At 40.6% G+C, this 17,449-nt stretch overlaps 1 protein-coding gene across 7 annotated transcripts in view; it reads right to left on the bottom strand.

Annotated features, from left to right (window-relative positions):
* Nucleotides 1–13,643, bottom strand: part of LOC128691884 (gastric triacylglycerol lipase) — a 21,452-nt gene extending 7,809 nt beyond the window's left edge. Inside the window, exons 1-6 of one of the 7 annotated variants that reach the window (XM_053780852.2) lie at nucleotides 13,573–13,643; nucleotides 8,207–8,377; nucleotides 7,865–8,081; nucleotides 6,741–6,855; nucleotides 4,036–4,186; nucleotides 3,794–3,886 (exon numbers count right to left, since the gene is read on the bottom strand). In XM_053780852.2, the coding sequence (XP_053636827.2) occupies nucleotides 3,794–3,886; nucleotides 4,036–4,186; nucleotides 6,741–6,855; nucleotides 7,865–8,081; nucleotides 8,207–8,377 (747 nt within the window). In that variant the 5' untranslated portion in view covers nucleotides 13,573–13,643. The other 6 variants (XM_070100966.1, XM_053780855.2, XM_070100968.1 and 3 more) reach the window with 6 other exon arrangements.
* Nucleotides 13,644–17,449: the final 3,806 nt, after the last annotated feature.

Genomic DNA, 17,449 nt, shown 5'->3' with positions numbered 1-17,449 from the left:
GTATCCACGATAGCTACAATACGTTCAGAAAGAATGGATATCTAAGGTACTAGAGTACGTGTTAATAAGATATTCTGTATTCACGATAGCTACAATACGTTCAGAAAGAATGGATATCTAAGGTACTAGAGTACGTGTTAATAAGATATTCTGTATTCACGATAGCTACAATACGTTCAGAAAGAATGGATATCTAAGGTACTAGAGTACGTGTTAATAAGATATTCTGTATCCACGATAGCTACAATACGTTTAGAAAGAATGGACATCTAAGATACTAGAGTACGTGTTAATAAGATATTCTGTATCCACGATAGCTACAATACGTTTAGAAAGAATGGATATCTAAGATACTAGAGTACATGTTAAGAAATAAGATATACTGTACTCAGGATAGCTAAAATACGCGTTTGGAAAGGATAGATGTCTAAGATAGAGTAAATATTATGAAATAAGATATGCTGTACTTGAGTTAGCAGATTTAGAAATAGATATTCTGTACTCAGAATATCCAGAGTATATATTTTTAGCCCAATAAGAAGGATAGATATCTAAGGTACTAGAGTACATATTAAGATATACTGTACTCAAGAGATGCATAATAAATGTTTAGAAATAAAGATATGCTGTACTCGGGATATCCAGAGTACATTTTTAACAATACATTAGATGAGTACATGTTGAGGAAAAAGATATACATAGGCAAAGTACATAGAACTGTATTGTTACAAACAGAAGCTATATACACTAAGAATAGCAACAGAGACTATATATACTAAGAATAGCAACAGAGACTATATATACTAAGAATAGCAACAGAGACTATATACACTAAGAATAGCAACAGAGACTATATATACTAAGAATAGCAACAAACAGAGGCTATATACACTAAGAATAGCAACAGAGACTATATATACTAAGAATAGCAACAGAGACTATATACACTAAGAATAGCAACAGAGACTATATACACTAAGAATAGCAACAGAGACTATATATACTAAGAATAGCAACAAACAGAGGCTATATACACTAAGAATAGCAACAGAGACTATATATACTAAGAATAGCAACAAACAGAGGCTATATACACTAAGAATAGCAACAGAGACTATATATACTAAGAATAGCAACAAACAGAGGCTATATACACTAAGAATAGCAACAGAGACTATATATACTAAGAATAGCAACAAACAGAGGCTATATACACTAAGAATAGCAACAGAGACTATATATACTAAGAATAGCAACAAACAGAGGCTATATACACTAAGAATAGCAACAGAGACTATATATACTAAGAATAGCAACAAACAGAGGCTATATACACTAAGAATAGCAACAGAGACTATATATACTAAGAATAGCAACAGAGACTATATATACTAAGAATAGCAACAGAGACTATATATACTAAGAATAGCAACAGAGGCTATATACACTAAGAATAGCAACAGAGACTATATATACTAAGAATAGCAACAGAGGCTATATACACTAAGAATAGCAACAGAGACTATATATACTAAGAATAGCAACAGAGACTATATATACTAAGAATAGCAACAGAGACTATATACACTAAGAATATTAACAAACAGAGGCTATATACACTAAGAATAGCAACAAACAGAGGCTATATACACTAAGAATATTAACAAACAGAGGCTATATACACTAAGAATAGCAACAAACAGAGGCTATATACACTAAGAATATCAACAAACAGAGGCTATATACACTAAGAATAGCAACAAACAGAGGCTATATACACTAAGAATAGCAACAAACAGAGGCTATATACACTAAGAATATTAACAAACAGAGGCTATATACACTAAGAATAGCAACAAACAGAGGCTATATACACTAAGAATATCAACAAACAGAGGCTATATACACTAAGAATAGCAACAAACAGAGGCTATATATACTAAGAATAGCAACAAACAGAGGCTATATACACTAAGAATATCAACAAACAGAGGCTATATACACTAAGAATATCAACAAACAGAGGCTATATACACTAAGAATATCAACAAACAGAGGCTATATACACTAAGAATAGCAACAGAGGCTATATACACTAAGAATATCAACAAACAGAGGCTATATACACTAAGAACAGCAACAGAGGCTACATACACTAAGAACAGCAACAGAGGCTATATACACTAAGAATATTAACAAACAGAGGCTATATACACTAAGAATATCAACAAACAGAGGCTATATACACTAAGAATAGCAACAGAGGCTATATACACTAAGAATATCAACAAACAGAGGCTATATACACTAAGAATAGCAACAGAGGCTATATACACTAAGAATATCAACAAACAGAGGCTATATACACTAAGAACAGCAACAGAGGCTACATACACTAAGAACAGCAACAGAGGCTATATACACTAAGAATATCAACAAACAGAGGCTATATACACTAAGAATATCAACAAACAGAGGCTATATACACTAAGAATATCAACAAACAGAGGCTATATACACTAAGAATATCAACAAACAGAGGCTATATACACTAAGAATATCAACAAACAGAGGCTATATACACTAAGAATATTAACAAACAGAGGCTATATACACTAAGAATAGCAACAGAGGCTATATACACTAAGAATAGCAACAGAGGCTATATACACTAAGAATAGCAACAGAGGCTATATACACTAAGAACAGCAACAGAGGCTATATACACTAAGAATAGCAACAAACAGAGGCTATATACACTAAGAACAGCAACAGAGGCTATATACACTAAGAATAGCAACAAACAGAGGCTATATACACTAAGAATAGCAACAGAGACTATATATACTAAGAATAGCAACAAACAGAGGCTATATACACTAAGAACAGCAACAGAGGCTATATACACTAAGAATAGCAACAAACAGAGGCTATATACACTAAGAATAGCAACAGAGATTAAATATACTAAGAATAGCAACAAACAGAGGTTATATACACTAAGAATATCAACAAACAGATGCTATATACACTAAGAACAGCAACAGAGGCTATATACACTAAGAACAGCAACAGAGGCTATATACACTAAGAATATCAACAAACAGAGGCTACATACACTAAGAACAGCAACAGAGGCTATATACACTAAGAATATCAACAAACAGAGGCTATATACACTAAGAATATCAACAAACAGAGGCTATATACACTAAGAATATCAACAAACAGAGGCTATATACACTAAGAATATCAACAAACAGAGGCTATATACACTAAGAATAGCAACAGAGGCTATATACACTAAGAATAGCAACAGAGGCTATATACACTAAGAATAGCAATAGAGGCTATATACACTAAGAATAGCAACAGAGACTATATATACTAAGAATATCAACAAACAGAGGCTATATACACTAAGAACAGCAACAGAGGCTATATACACTAAGAATATGAACACACAGAGGCTATATACACTAAGAATAGGAACACACAGAGGCTATATACACTAAGTATAGCAACAGAGGCTATATACACTAAGTATAGCAACAGAGGCTATATACACTAAGTATAGCAACAGAGGCTATATACACTAAGTATAGCAAGAGGCTATATACACTAAGAGATGTATATTATCAGTTTTTATTCCTCTTAGAAGGAGTTTAAAATATACTTCACTGGTAGTGTACACTTGACATGCACTTTTAACACACCCTCGTATAGTCGAGAGGCTTGAAACTCAATCAAGAAAAACATAGCATATATGATACTATTGAATCGACCCACTTACTTCTATCTGATTGACGAAAGGTGCAGCATACCCAAGAGGTCCCTTGATGTTTCGAACGTAAGCCACCGGTCCCATAGCCACCATGAACCGTATCTGAGGACGTCAGTGGCAGCAATAATGGTAATTTTAGAATAATGGGAATAATGGTTTTGTGCAGCCAGTGGAAGCACTATTGTTATTATTATTATTATTATTAGCGCCCCTTAGTGGGGGTATGTTGAGAGTTACAGTATGAGACTGACCTTGGCAGCATAGTGTGGACGTTCACTCAGCATTGCCCAGAAGACGCTGGTGCCCATGCTGAAACCCACGTAATATAGATCCTTCTGATTTGTGGTATTCAGTATGTAGTCTATTGCTGCTGGGACGTCATATATAGCCATCTCGTTCCAGCTATAAGGTACAGAGTATATTGATACCACAGACTCATATATGGAAATAAGTCACTTTAGCTTTTTAGGGGGTTATCCTAGGTAACTTAAACATATTCCACTATATATGATAAGTGTTAGTTAGTTAGTTAAAGATTCGCCGGTATTCTCCCGGCCCGGGCCTTGTCCAAGTGGTGGCCCGGCCTTGGCTCCCTCTTTAGGGAGTGTCTGAGACCTAAGTCTCCCATGGGAGGAGGCACAAGTACCTCCTCATCTTTGGGACCAACTGTCCCCAGGCCTAGCCACAAGCTAGGCCTCTCTGGTCTGCCATCCCCGCCTCAAGGAGGCTAATGGGAATGACAGTCTTATGAGCTAAAAGGCTCGGGCTCAGGCACCTACCCTGCCCTAGAAGGGTTAGGCATGGTGTCGATCCGTGAATATGATAAGTGTATTTCTGTGTACCTGTATTCAAATTTGCTTAATACATCGATACATATCAGCTGTCAGTATAGAATGCAAAGATACGCAAAATTCTTGCCCTTCGTCTATAAGATACTGAACACACAGACACAAAGGGATCTCAAATGCTTTAAAAAAATAATATTTAAGAGGTTATACATGTTTTTTTTAGAATGTAAGATACGCTGTCTTCTCCAAACTCATTTTAAAGACAGGCTCTATGCTAATTTAAAACTTTTATTCCCGAGGCAACCTTGATGTTATGGTACATGATGGCTTAATCCAGCAAGAAGTAATTCACACACACTTTATTTGATTTATTATTATTAAAGATTAGCCGGTATTCTCCCGGCCCGGGCCTTTTCCAAGTGGTGGCCCGGCCTTGGCTCCCTCTTTAGGGAGTGTCTGAGACCTAAGTCTCCCATGGGAGGAGGCACAAGTACCTCCTCATCTTTGGGACCAACTGTCCCCAGGCCTAGCCACAAGCTAGGCCTCTCTGGTCTGCCATCCCCGCCCCAAGGAGGCTAATGGGAATGACAGTCTTATGAGCTAAAGGCTCGGGCTCAGGCACCTACCCTACCCTAGAAGGGTTAGGCATGGTGTCGATCACTTTATTTGATATGTTTCGCCTGCATAAGTACCTCAACAAAGCCCCTCTGTGGTAGTACATTCATAATATAATAGTTTACCCAGCTTATCAATATTGCGGCGTATCGAGGGGGTAACTGTAGCAAAATTTCCCATTTTTAATTTTCATTGAGCTGTTGATTATGCCACCATACAAATGCTGTTTTTTTCTAGGCTGAGGAGAAAGCTGGTCATCGACTCCCATAAATTATAGCTGTCTCACTCTGGGCTTAATGTTTTTTTTTTTTTTTTTTTTTTGTATTGGATTGATGGCCATGGGGATGGCGAAAACAGAAAGATGATGGACTGGGGTTAGGATGAGCTTCGAAAAGGATTATGGGTATACTGGAAGAGATAAGTCCCGTGGCCTGGTAGGCAACACACTCACCTCACATACTGAGTGTCTGTGGTTCGATCTACGGCCGGGTGAAAACACTAGGTGTGTTTCCTTACACCTGCTGTGCCCGGTCGCTAAGCAAGCAAGTAGGTATCTGGGTGACAGTGGATTGGTGTAGGTGGCATCCTGGGGGACAAGACTGATGGACCACAATGGAAATAAGTTAGACAGTCCTCGATGACGCACTGACTTTCTTGGGTTATCCTGAGTGGCTAACCCTCCGGGGTTAAAATTCACCTTTATCATCCCAGATTTTAGGGGATATTTACTTAAAAGACTTCTCAAAAACCGGACAATACTTCCCAAACACGGAGAGGTAGAGGTTAACTTAATGCATTTAATAGCATTCTCATACTCCGTATGCGGTAGTATACTCATCCGGTGGGTATTAGGTACCTCATACCTATCTTGTAGGCCATCGACACCATGCCTAACCCTTCTAGGGCAGGGTAGGTGCCTGAGCCCGAGCTTACAGCTCACAAGACTGTCATTCCCATTAGCCCCCTTGGGGCGGGGATGGCAGACCAGAGAGGCCTAGCTTGTGGCTAGGCCTGGGGACAGTTGGTCCCAAAGATGAGGAGGTACTTGTGCCTCCTCCCATGGGAGACTTAGGTCTCAGATACTCCCTAAAGAGGGAGCCAAGGCCGGGCCACCACTTGGAAAAGGCCCGGGCCGGGAGAATACCGGCGAATCTTTAATAATAATAATAATAATAATCTTGTAGGCGGTAATATACTCATCCAGTGGGCAGTAGATACCTCATATCCATCTTGTAGGAGGTAGAACACTTATCCAGTGGACAGTAGTACCTCATACCCACCTTGTAGGTAGTAGTATAGCTATGCAGTGGGTACCTTATACTCATCCCGTAGGCGGTAATATACTTATCCAGTGGGCAGTAGGTACTTCGTACCCATTTCGTGGTCAGTAACATTATAATACGGAAACTGCCTAGCGAATTCAATGCACTTTCTTAGCGACCTTTAGGTTTCGATCAGTTCCCTCGACTTCTGGTCCAAGACCAGAACTCCCAGTTGCTGGTTCATCAGGCTAATGGTGAGTATCCTACAGTAACAATATACACACATCTTACCTAAACTGCCAGAATGCCTTGGAGTCTGGAGAGAGAGTCAGATGATTTCTGGAGTATGTATTTCCACGAGCATTGGCAAGCCATACGTCATAACCAGCGTCAGCCAGCATATATGCTGTCAGAAATAACATCAACGTAAGATGTAAATTATGTTTCAAGCCCATTCCGTAGGTTCGGCTTGAAACCTGTACATAAGCTGCTAGATAGGTTAGGTTAGGTAGGATACGTCAGGAAACAGGAGAATTGTTTCCCGACGCAGGTCTCAAGTCATATGATGACCCACAGCTGGAGCTTTTGGTCCAGTGGCAGGTCATTATATGACTGAGACCCGCCTTAGGAAACACTTGTCCTCTTTCCTGACAAACCTTACCTAACCTAACCTAACCTACTGACCGCTTTATGTAGTTATAATATTCGTCAGGAGACAGGACAAGTGTCATCTGACAGGAGTATAGATAAGGTTCGTCAGGAGACAGGACAAGTGTTTCCTGACGCGGGTTTAAATCATATGGTTATCAAAATTATATGTACAGGTTACATGCCATTTAAATATGTGAGTGACATAATTACCCAACCAAATTAACAGAAATAAATTATATTAATGTTATTAATCTTTTTTAGACTTTTAAATACAAAATAATGTAAAATAAATAATATAAAAATAAAAGTATTAATTATTTAATAAAAATTTCTTAATATATCTTAAAATATTAATTTAATTTACATAATAACAGTATTTATAATAAAAAAAAAATAGCCCTTGTGGCTTAGCGCTTCTTTTTGATTATAATAGGATCGACACCATGCCTAACTCTTCTAGGGTAGGGTAGGTGCCTGAGCCCGAGCCTTTAGCTCATAAGACTGTCATTCCCATTTGTCCCCTTGTGGCGGGGATGGCAGACCAGAGAGGCCTAGCTTGTGGCTAGGCCTGGGGACAGTTGGTCCCAAAGATGAGGGGGTACTTGTACCTCCTCCCATGGGAGACTTAGGTCTCAGACACTTCCTAAAGAGGGAGCCAAGGCCGGGCCACCACTTGGAAAAGGCCCGGGCCGGGAGAGTACCGGCTAATCTTTAACTAATTATAATAATATAATAAAATAATTAAAAATAAATAATGGACGGACCAAGAGCTTTATCTGGAGTATTCATAACAAAGTCTGATGAAGAACAGAGAAGACAATGGTGAAGGAATGCCACAGGGCGAGGTGCGTTCTCCTCTCCTACAGGAGTCTTCAGACGACTCCTGCCGAAGGGGATTCTGTGGATCTGCAATACATAGCCATCTTCTGTGACGACACGGTGGGTCTCTGCCGGGTACCCGTTGGATTGGATCAGTTGGGGCTGCAGGTACAAGAGATTCAATCGGATTTAGCGAGATCCCATGAATATCAAGCAGTCATTGACTTCACAAAGCAAAACGTAGTCCCAGTAAAAGCAACACAGTCTTCAGTACACTGTAAACCTACTGTAGTTTCGTTAGCCCTGGGGTTGTACTTCTTCAGTACTCTGAGAAGCCTGCGAGCTGTGACTGTTGTGGAGTGTGTGCCCTCGAGTCCTGACTCCATTACCTCGCCCCTTGTCTGCCACACCATGACTCCCACCAGCAGTGTCGTCAGCGCCACCATCACTAATGTCATCTGCAATGATCTGAGATTAGAAGCTGTTCTTAGCCTATAAATGAACGAGGTAAGATAGCCGATCAGCCTATAAATGAGTTGAGGTAAGATAGCCGATCAGCTTATAAATGACCTGAGGTAAGATAGCTAATCAGCTTATAAATGAGCTGAGGTAAGATAGCTAATCAGCTTATAAATGAGCTTGGGTATGAGCGTTGCCAGTAAATGAGCTAAGGTGAGATCATTATCGTTGCCAGTAAATGAGCTAAGGTGAGATCATTATCGTTGCCAGTAAATGAGCTAAGGTGAGATCATTATCGTTGCCAGTAAATGAGCTAAGGTTGACAACTCTTAGCCTATAAATGATCTGATCTAGTATCACTTAGTAAATAAATAAGCTGAGACAGGATAACAAATCTTAACCTTTAAAACTCCTCACAAATCAACCTCCTCCCACCGAGGTGGGTGACTCCAAGAAGAAAACACACTCACCATCCTTCAGTCAATAGCTATCTTGTCAGAAATACTCGTATTTCCCTAATAATAATAATAATAATAATAATAATAATAATAATAATAATAATAATAATAATAATAATAATAATAATAATAATAATAATAATAATAATATCAATAATGAAAATAATAATGATAATAGCAATTATAATATCAATAATAATTATAATAATTTAAATAATAATATAATACTACTACTAATAATAGCAAAATTATTATTATTATTATTATTATTATTATTATTATTATTATTATTATTAGTAGTAGTAGTAGTAGTAGTAGTAGTAGTAGTAGTAGTAGTAGTAGTAGTAGTAGTAGTAGTAGTAGTAGTAGTAGTAGTAGTAGTAGTAGTAGTATTTAACAACGTACATGAGACAAGGTAATTAGGTTAGTACTCAGGTCTAGTGAGATTACACAAGCGAGTACCATGTAATCCTTATTCTTCATGATAACCCCATCAGTGATCTTAGAAGTGGATATGATAACCATATACGATGATAAGTTTGTCAGAAAAGAGGACAAGTGTTTCCTGACGCTGGTCTTAGTCAGATGACGACCCACACCTGGAGCTTTTGGTCATCTGACCGAGGCCTTCCGCTGGCTTACCCCTCCACCATTTTAAACATTGTGGTTATGATTATACCCATTTGTGCTAATGTTATTCCACTTACTATCACCACACATTCGTAAATAATCAAGTCACTATACAGCAAACGATAATTTGATACAATAATCTTGATACGTTATCGCTGGTGTGATAATTACATTTAGTCTATCGTCTCTTAATAAACAGATAAAACTGTCGTAACGTACTTAATTCAGCATAAATACAACAAAAATTATTATTATTATTATTATTATTATTATTATTATTATTATTATTATTATTATTATTATTAGTTAGTTAAAGATTAGCCGGTATTCTCCCGGCCCGGGCCTTTTCCAAGTGGTGGCCCGGCCTTGGCTCCCTCTTTAGGGAGTGTCTGAGACCTAAGTCTCCCATGGGAGGAGGCACAAGTACCTCCTCATCTTTGGGACCAACTGTCCCCAGGCCTAGCCACAAGCTAGGCCTCTCTGGTCTGCCATCCCCGCCACAAGGGGGCTAATGGGAATGACAGTCTTATGAGCTAAAGGCTCGGGCTCAGGCACCTACCCTACCCTAGAAGGGTTAGGCATGGGGTCGATTTTATTATTATTATTATTATTATTATTATTATTATTATTATTATTATTATTATTATTATTATTATTATTATTATTATTATGATTATTATTATTATTATTATTATTATTATTATTATAATTATTATTATTATTATTATTATAATTATTATTATTATTATTATTATTATTATTATTATTAGTATTATTATTGTTGTTGTTACTGTTATTATTATTTTATTATTATTATTATTGTTATTATTATTATAATTATTATTATTAGCACTAAAGATGGGGACTGAAAATAAAATAGTTAACCCTTACATAGAACTAAAGTGATATCCTTGCAAGTCCTCAGTACAATAATTACAAAAGTTCTGTTATGTATTTTTTTTTAATTTCTTTTAATTAACCATAATTTTCAATGTGGTGGAGGGGTAAGCCAGTGGAAGGTCTTGGTCACATGACCAAAACCTAATATTCTTTTAAAATTTTATTGAATTTTGTATTAAAACCATAAGGGACAAACAGAAATGTATAAATTCGGGGCAACAGAGGGGTAACTATCGTATAATGTGACAGTCATCAGTAACTGGTACAGTAACAGATATAACTCACGCATAAGACAATAAGTATGTTGTAACAGGGATAACAACAGGGGAAAACAGAGAGGTAACTAGTTTATAAGGCAACAGGAAACAGGGATAATTTATATATAAATCAGCAGAAGGATAACTTGCGTATAAGGCAACAGGAACAGTAACAGAGGGGTAACTCACGTACAAGGCAAGAGTAACAGAAAAGTAACTCACACATAAGGAAACAGGAACAGTAACGGAAAGGGTGACTCACGTATAAGTCAACAGGAACAGCAACAGAGGAGTAACTAGTTTATAGGCTAACAGGAACAGCAACAGAGAGGTAACTAGTGTATAAGTCAACAGGAACAATAACAGAGGGGTAACTAGTGTATAAGTCAACAGGAACAACAGAAGAGGGTAACCAGTGTATAAGTCAACAGGAACAATAACAGAGGGGTAACTAGTGTATAAGTCAACAGGAACAATAACAGAGGGGTAACTAGTGTATAAGTCAACAGGAACAATAACAGAGGGGTAACTAGTGTATAAATCAGCAGGAACAACAAAAACAGAGAGGTAACTAGTGTATAAGTCAACAGGAACAACAGCAGAGGGGTAACTAGAGTTTAAGTCAACAGGAACAACAACAGAGGGGTAACTAGTGTGTAAGTCAACAGGAACAACAACAGAGGGGTAACTAGTGTATAAGTCAACAAGAACAACAACAGATGGGTAACTAGTGTATAAGTCAACAAGAACAACAACAACAGATGGGTAACTAGTGTATAAGTCAACAAGAACAACAACAGAGGGGTAACTAGTGTATAAGTCAACAAGAACAACAACAGTGGGGTAACTAGTGTATAAGTCAACAAGAACAACAACAGAGGGATAACTAGTGTATAAGTCAACAAGAACAACAACAACAGTGGGGTAGCTAGTGTATAAGTCAACAAGAACAACAACAGTGGGGTAACTAGTGTATAAGTCAACAAGAACAACAACAGAGGGGTAACTAGTGTATAAGTCAACAAGAACAACAACAGTGGGGTAACTAGTGTATAAGTCAACAAGAACAACAACAGAGGGGTAACTAGTGTATAAGTCAACAACAACAACAACAACAGAGGGGTAACTAGTGTATAAGTCAACAGGAACAACAACAACAGAGGGGTAACTAGTGTATAAGTCAACAGGAACAACAACAACAGAGGAGTAACTTACATAAACAGCAACTAAAAGTTCCATTAATAGCGTGACAAATATCACACTGACATTTCAAGCTTCCGACCTCTGAGAGTCAACAGGGATTCTCTGTTGGGACTGAGAGGCACTGAGTGTTGCTGTCCAGTGCCACTGATAGTGCCTACATGGGTGCCAGAAACCCTAAATTTTACGAATTTTAATTTTTTGTGCTGTTAATTTTCTAACTAAAGTTGCTTCTAGTACTTGCATGGTATAATAATAATAATAATAATAATAATAATAATAATAATAATAATAATAATAATAATAATAATAATAATAATAATAATAATAATGATGATAATGATGATGTGGCAGTAATAATAATAATAATAATAATAATAATAATAATAATAATAATAATAATAATAATAATAACAATAATAATAATAATAAAAATTATTATTATTATTATTATTATTATTATTATTATTATTATTATTATTATTATTATTATTGTTATCCTATTTCGGCTAACTTGCAGGCTCAGATATGGTCTCCTACCCCAGGATGCTACCCATAACAGTTGGTTAACACCCGAACACCTAGTTATTGTTAGGTGAATAGGGGCAATAGGTTAATGACGTGCCCAAGCGTCTCCACCCTCCCCAGGATTGAACCTGGAAGTTTCGGTTCACATTCACCTATGAGTCTTTCAGCGTCATCATTCAAGTTTGGAGTGACTTATAGTAACTTTTCTGTGGTGTGTGTACTCACCTAATTGTGGTTGCAGGGGTCGAGTCACAGCTCCTGGCCGCCCTCTTCACTGTGCGTGTGTGTGTGTGTGTGTGTGTGTGTTAGTGCTTTCCATCCAAGTAGGGTGTTCAAAAGAAGAACCACATTCACCATGATTCCTTCTCTTGCTGTCTTTCCATGAAGGGATTGACACTCGTTGATGGTGCACCAAGTGGTAATGTTCTTACCACCACTTCTAAAACTTTCTCCTAGGTAAGACTTAGCTTCTGGGAAGGACTCACACCTTACTCAGCGTCTCTGTCGTAGGACTCACACCTTACTCAGCGTCTCTGTCGTAGGACTCACCCCTTACTAAGCGTCTCTGAGGTAGGACTCACACCTTACTCAGCGTCTCTGTCGTAGGACTCACCCCTTACTAAGCGTCTCTGAGGTAGGATTCACACCTTACTCAGCGTCTCTGTCGCAGGACTCACACCTTTCTCAGCGTCTCTGTCGTAGGACTCACCCCTTACTAAGCGTCTCTGAGGTAGGATTCACACCTTACTCAGCGTCTCTGTCGCAGGACTCACACCTTACTCAGCGTCTCTGTCGTAGGACTCACCCCTTACTAAGCGTCTCTGTCGTAGGACTCACACCTTACTCAGCGTCTCTGTCGTAGGACTCACACCTTACTCAGCGTCTCTGTCGTAGGACTCACCCCTTACTAAGCGTCTCTGTCGTAGGACTCACCCCTTACTAAGCGTCTCTGTCGTAGGACTCACCCCTTACTAAGCGTCTCTGTCGTAGGACTCACCCCTTACTAAGCGTCTCTGTCGTAGGACTCACACCTTACTCAGCGTCTCTGTCGTAGGACTCACCCCTTACTAAGCGTCTCTGTCATAGGACTCACACCTTACTCAGCGTCTCTGTCGTAGGACTCACACCTTACTCAGCGTCTCTGTCGTAGGACTCACCCCTTACTCAGCGTCTCTGTCGTAGGACTCACCCCTTACTAAGCGTCTCTGTCGTAGGACTCACCCCTTACTAAGCGTCTCTGTCGAAGGAGTACTCAGTGACTAGTGGAACAACACAGGATGACTGGCAAGATATCCAGTCATACAGTGACGGGATATTGCCAAACATGGGTCATCCCTTCCTCACATCCTACCCAGGGGTGTGTGTGTGTGTGTTTGTGTTGTACCTATCCTTAAAGCTAAGTACGACATTTCCTTTCAGCACCACCACCTCAACCCAGTAGTTCGTCTTACCAACGACCCTTAACTCCTGCACTTCTAACCAGAAATCTTCCTTAATTACCAAATCCTTCTGTTACCTTATTGTGACCTACATACGTCTTGCACAGAGGAATTACCGACAAGTTGACAAGACTTAGGTACAACAGTTGGGTATCTCTCATGGGATTGTCTACCACTGACTGATACAAACCATACCACGGGTGGGAATAGAACTCGCGATCAGAGAACGTATTAACAATGGATGAACGTTATCAGCAATGGGTGAGATGACCACAGGCAAGTCTGAACAAGACTTGTGAGTCAGACGTTCAATCTTAAAAGGTGCTGTTTCTTACATTCATATACTAATAATAATAATAATAATAATAATAATTTGACTGTTGAGAGTTTGAGAGCCGCTAACGGTGAGAGGGCGGTGAGAGCGATTAACTAACGGATGCGTTAGTTCTGTTAAATGTTTGTTAAGGGGAGAGAGGAAGCTTGTCCAACTGTGGGAGATGAGGTATGTGCAAGTTTACTGCTTGTTTCAGTACCTCAGTGGCAAGGTCACTGCCACTCTGATTACCTCAGTGGTAAGGTCATCATCACCCTGATTACCTCAGTGGCAAGGTCACTACCACTCTGATTACCACAGTGGTAAGGTCACTACCACCCTGATTACCACAGTGGTAAGGTCATCATCACCCTGATTACCTCAGTGGCAAGGTCACTACCACTCTGATTACCACAGTGGTAAGGTCACTACCACCATGATTACCACAGTGGTAAGGTCATCATCACCCTGATTACCTCAGTGGCAAGGTCACTACCACTCTGATTACCACAGTGGTAAGGTCACTACCACCCTGATTACCGCAGTGGTAAGGTCATCATCACCCTGATTACCACAGTGGTAAGGTCACTACCATCATGATTACCGCAGTGGTAAGGTCATCATCACCCTGATTACCACAGAGGTAAGGTCACTACCACTCTGATTACCACAATGGTAAGGTCACAACCACCTTGATTACCACAATGGTAAGGTCACAACCACCTTGATTACCACTGTGGTAAGGTCACAACCACCTTGATTACCACAGTGGTAAGGTCACCACCACCTTGATCACCACAATGGTAAGGTCACAACCACCTTGATCACCACAATGGTAAGGTCACAACCACCTTGATCACCACAATGGTAAGGTCACAACCACCTTGATCACCACAACGGTAAGGTCACCACAATGGTAAGGTCACCACAATGGTAAGGTCACCACAATGGTAAGGTCACCACAATGGTAAGGTCACCACAATGGTAAGGTCACAACCACCTTGATCACCACAATGGTAAGGTCACAACCACCTTGATCACCACAACGGTAAGGTCATCACAATGGTAAGGTCACCACGACGGTAAGGTCACCACAACGGTAAGGTCACCACAATGGTAAGGTCACCACAACGGTAAGGTCACCACAATGGTAAGGTCACCTCAACGGTAAGGTCACCACAATGGTAAGGTCACCAAAACGGTAAGGTCACCACAATGGTAAGGTCATCACAACGGTAAGGTCACCACAACGGTAAGGTCACCACAACGGTAAGGTCACCACAACGGTAAGGTCACTACAACGGTAAGGTCACCACAACGGTAACTTCACCACAGCGGTAAGGTCACTACAACGGTAAGGTCACCACAACGGTAAGGTCACCACAACGGTAAGGTCACCACAACGGTAAGGTCACCACAACGGTAAGGTCACTACAACGGTAAGGTCACCACAATGGTAAGGTCACTACAACGGTAAGGTCACCACAACGGTAACTTCACCACAGCGGTAAGGTCACTACAACGGTAAGGTCACCACAACGGTAAGGTCACCACAACGGTAAGGTAACTACAACGGTAAGGTCACCACAACGGTAAGGTCACCACAACGGTAAGGTCACCACAACGGTAAGGTCACTACAACGGTAAGGTCACCACGACGGTAAGGTCACCACAACGGTAAGGTCAAAACAATGGTAAGGTCACCACAACGGTAAGGTCACCACAATGGTAAGGTCACCTCAACGGTAAGGTCACCACAATGGTAAGGTCACCACAACGGTAAGGTCACCACAATGGTAAGGTCATCACAACGGTAAGGTCACCACAACGGTAAGGTCACCACAACGGTAAGGTCACCACAACGGTAAGGTCACTACAACGGTAAGGTCACCACAATGGTAAGGTCACTACAACGGTAAGGTCACCACAACGGTAACTTCACCACAGCGGTAAGGTCACTACAACGGTAAGGTCACCACAACGGTAAGGTCACCACAACGGTAAGGTCACTACAACGGTAAGGTCACAACGGTAAGGTCACCACAACGGTAAGGTCACCACAACGGTAAGGTCACCACAGCGGTAAGGTCACTACAACGGTAAGGTCACCACAACGGTAAGGTCACCACAACGGTAAGGTCACCACAACTGTAAGGTCACTACAACGGTAAGGTCACCACAACGGTAAGGTCACCACAACGGTAAGGTCACCACAACGGTAAGGTCACCACAGCGGTAAGGTCACCACAACGGTAAGGTCACCACAACGGTAAGGTCACCACAACGGTAAGGTCACCACAACGGTAAGGTCACCACAGCGGTAAGTTCACCACAGCGGTAAGGTCACCACAACGGTAAGGTCACCACAACGGTAAGGTCACCACAACGGTAAGGTCACCACAACGGTAAGGTCACCACAGCGGTAAGGTCACTACAACGGTAAGGTCACCACAACGGTAAGGTCACTACAACGGTAAGGTCACCACAACGGTAAGGTCACCACAACGGTAAGGTCACCACAGCGGTAAGGTCACTACAACGGTAAGGTCACCACAGCGGTAAGGTCACCACAACGGTAAGGTCACCACAACGGTAAGGTCACCACAACGGTAAGGTCACCACAACGGTAAGGTCACCACAACTGTAAGGTCACCACAATGGTAAGGTCACCAAAACGGTAAGGTCACCACAATGGTAAGGTCATCACAACGGTAAGGTCACCACAACGGTAAGGTCACCACAACGGTAAGGTCACCACAACGGTAAGGTCACTACAACGGTAAGGTCACCACAACGGTAACTTCACCACAGCGGTAAGGTCACTACAACGGTAAGGTCACCACAACGGTAAGGTCACCACAACGGTAAGGTCACTACAACGGTAAGGTCACCACAATGGTAAGGTCACTACAACGGTAAGGTCACCACAACGGTAACTTCACCACAGCGGTAAGGTCACTACAACGGTAAGGTCACCACAACGGTAAGGTCACCACAACGGTAAGGTCACTACAACGGTAAGGTCACCACAACGGTAAGGTCACCACAACGGTAAGGTCACCACAACGGTAAGGTCACTACAACGGTAAGGTCACCACGACGGTAAGGTCACCACAACGGTAAGGTCAAAACAATGGTAAGGTCACCACAACGGTAAGGTCACCACAATGGTAAGGTCACCTCAACGGTAAGGTCACCACAATGGTAAGGTCACCACAACGGTAAGGTCACCACAATGGTAAGGTCATCACAACGGTAAGGTCACCACAACGGTAAGGTCACCACAACGGTAAGGTCACCACAACGGTAAGGTCACTACAACGGTAAGGTCACCACAATGGTAAGG

The sequence above is a fragment of the Cherax quadricarinatus genome, chromosome 75 (genome assembly GCF_038502225.1).
Source record: "Cherax quadricarinatus isolate ZL_2023a chromosome 75, ASM3850222v1, whole genome shotgun sequence".
NCBI lineage: Eukaryota > Metazoa > Arthropoda > Malacostraca > Decapoda > Parastacidae > Cherax > Cherax quadricarinatus.
The sequence above is the reverse complement of the archived record's forward strand: the minus strand, read 5'-3'. Positions and strand labels throughout refer to the sequence as shown.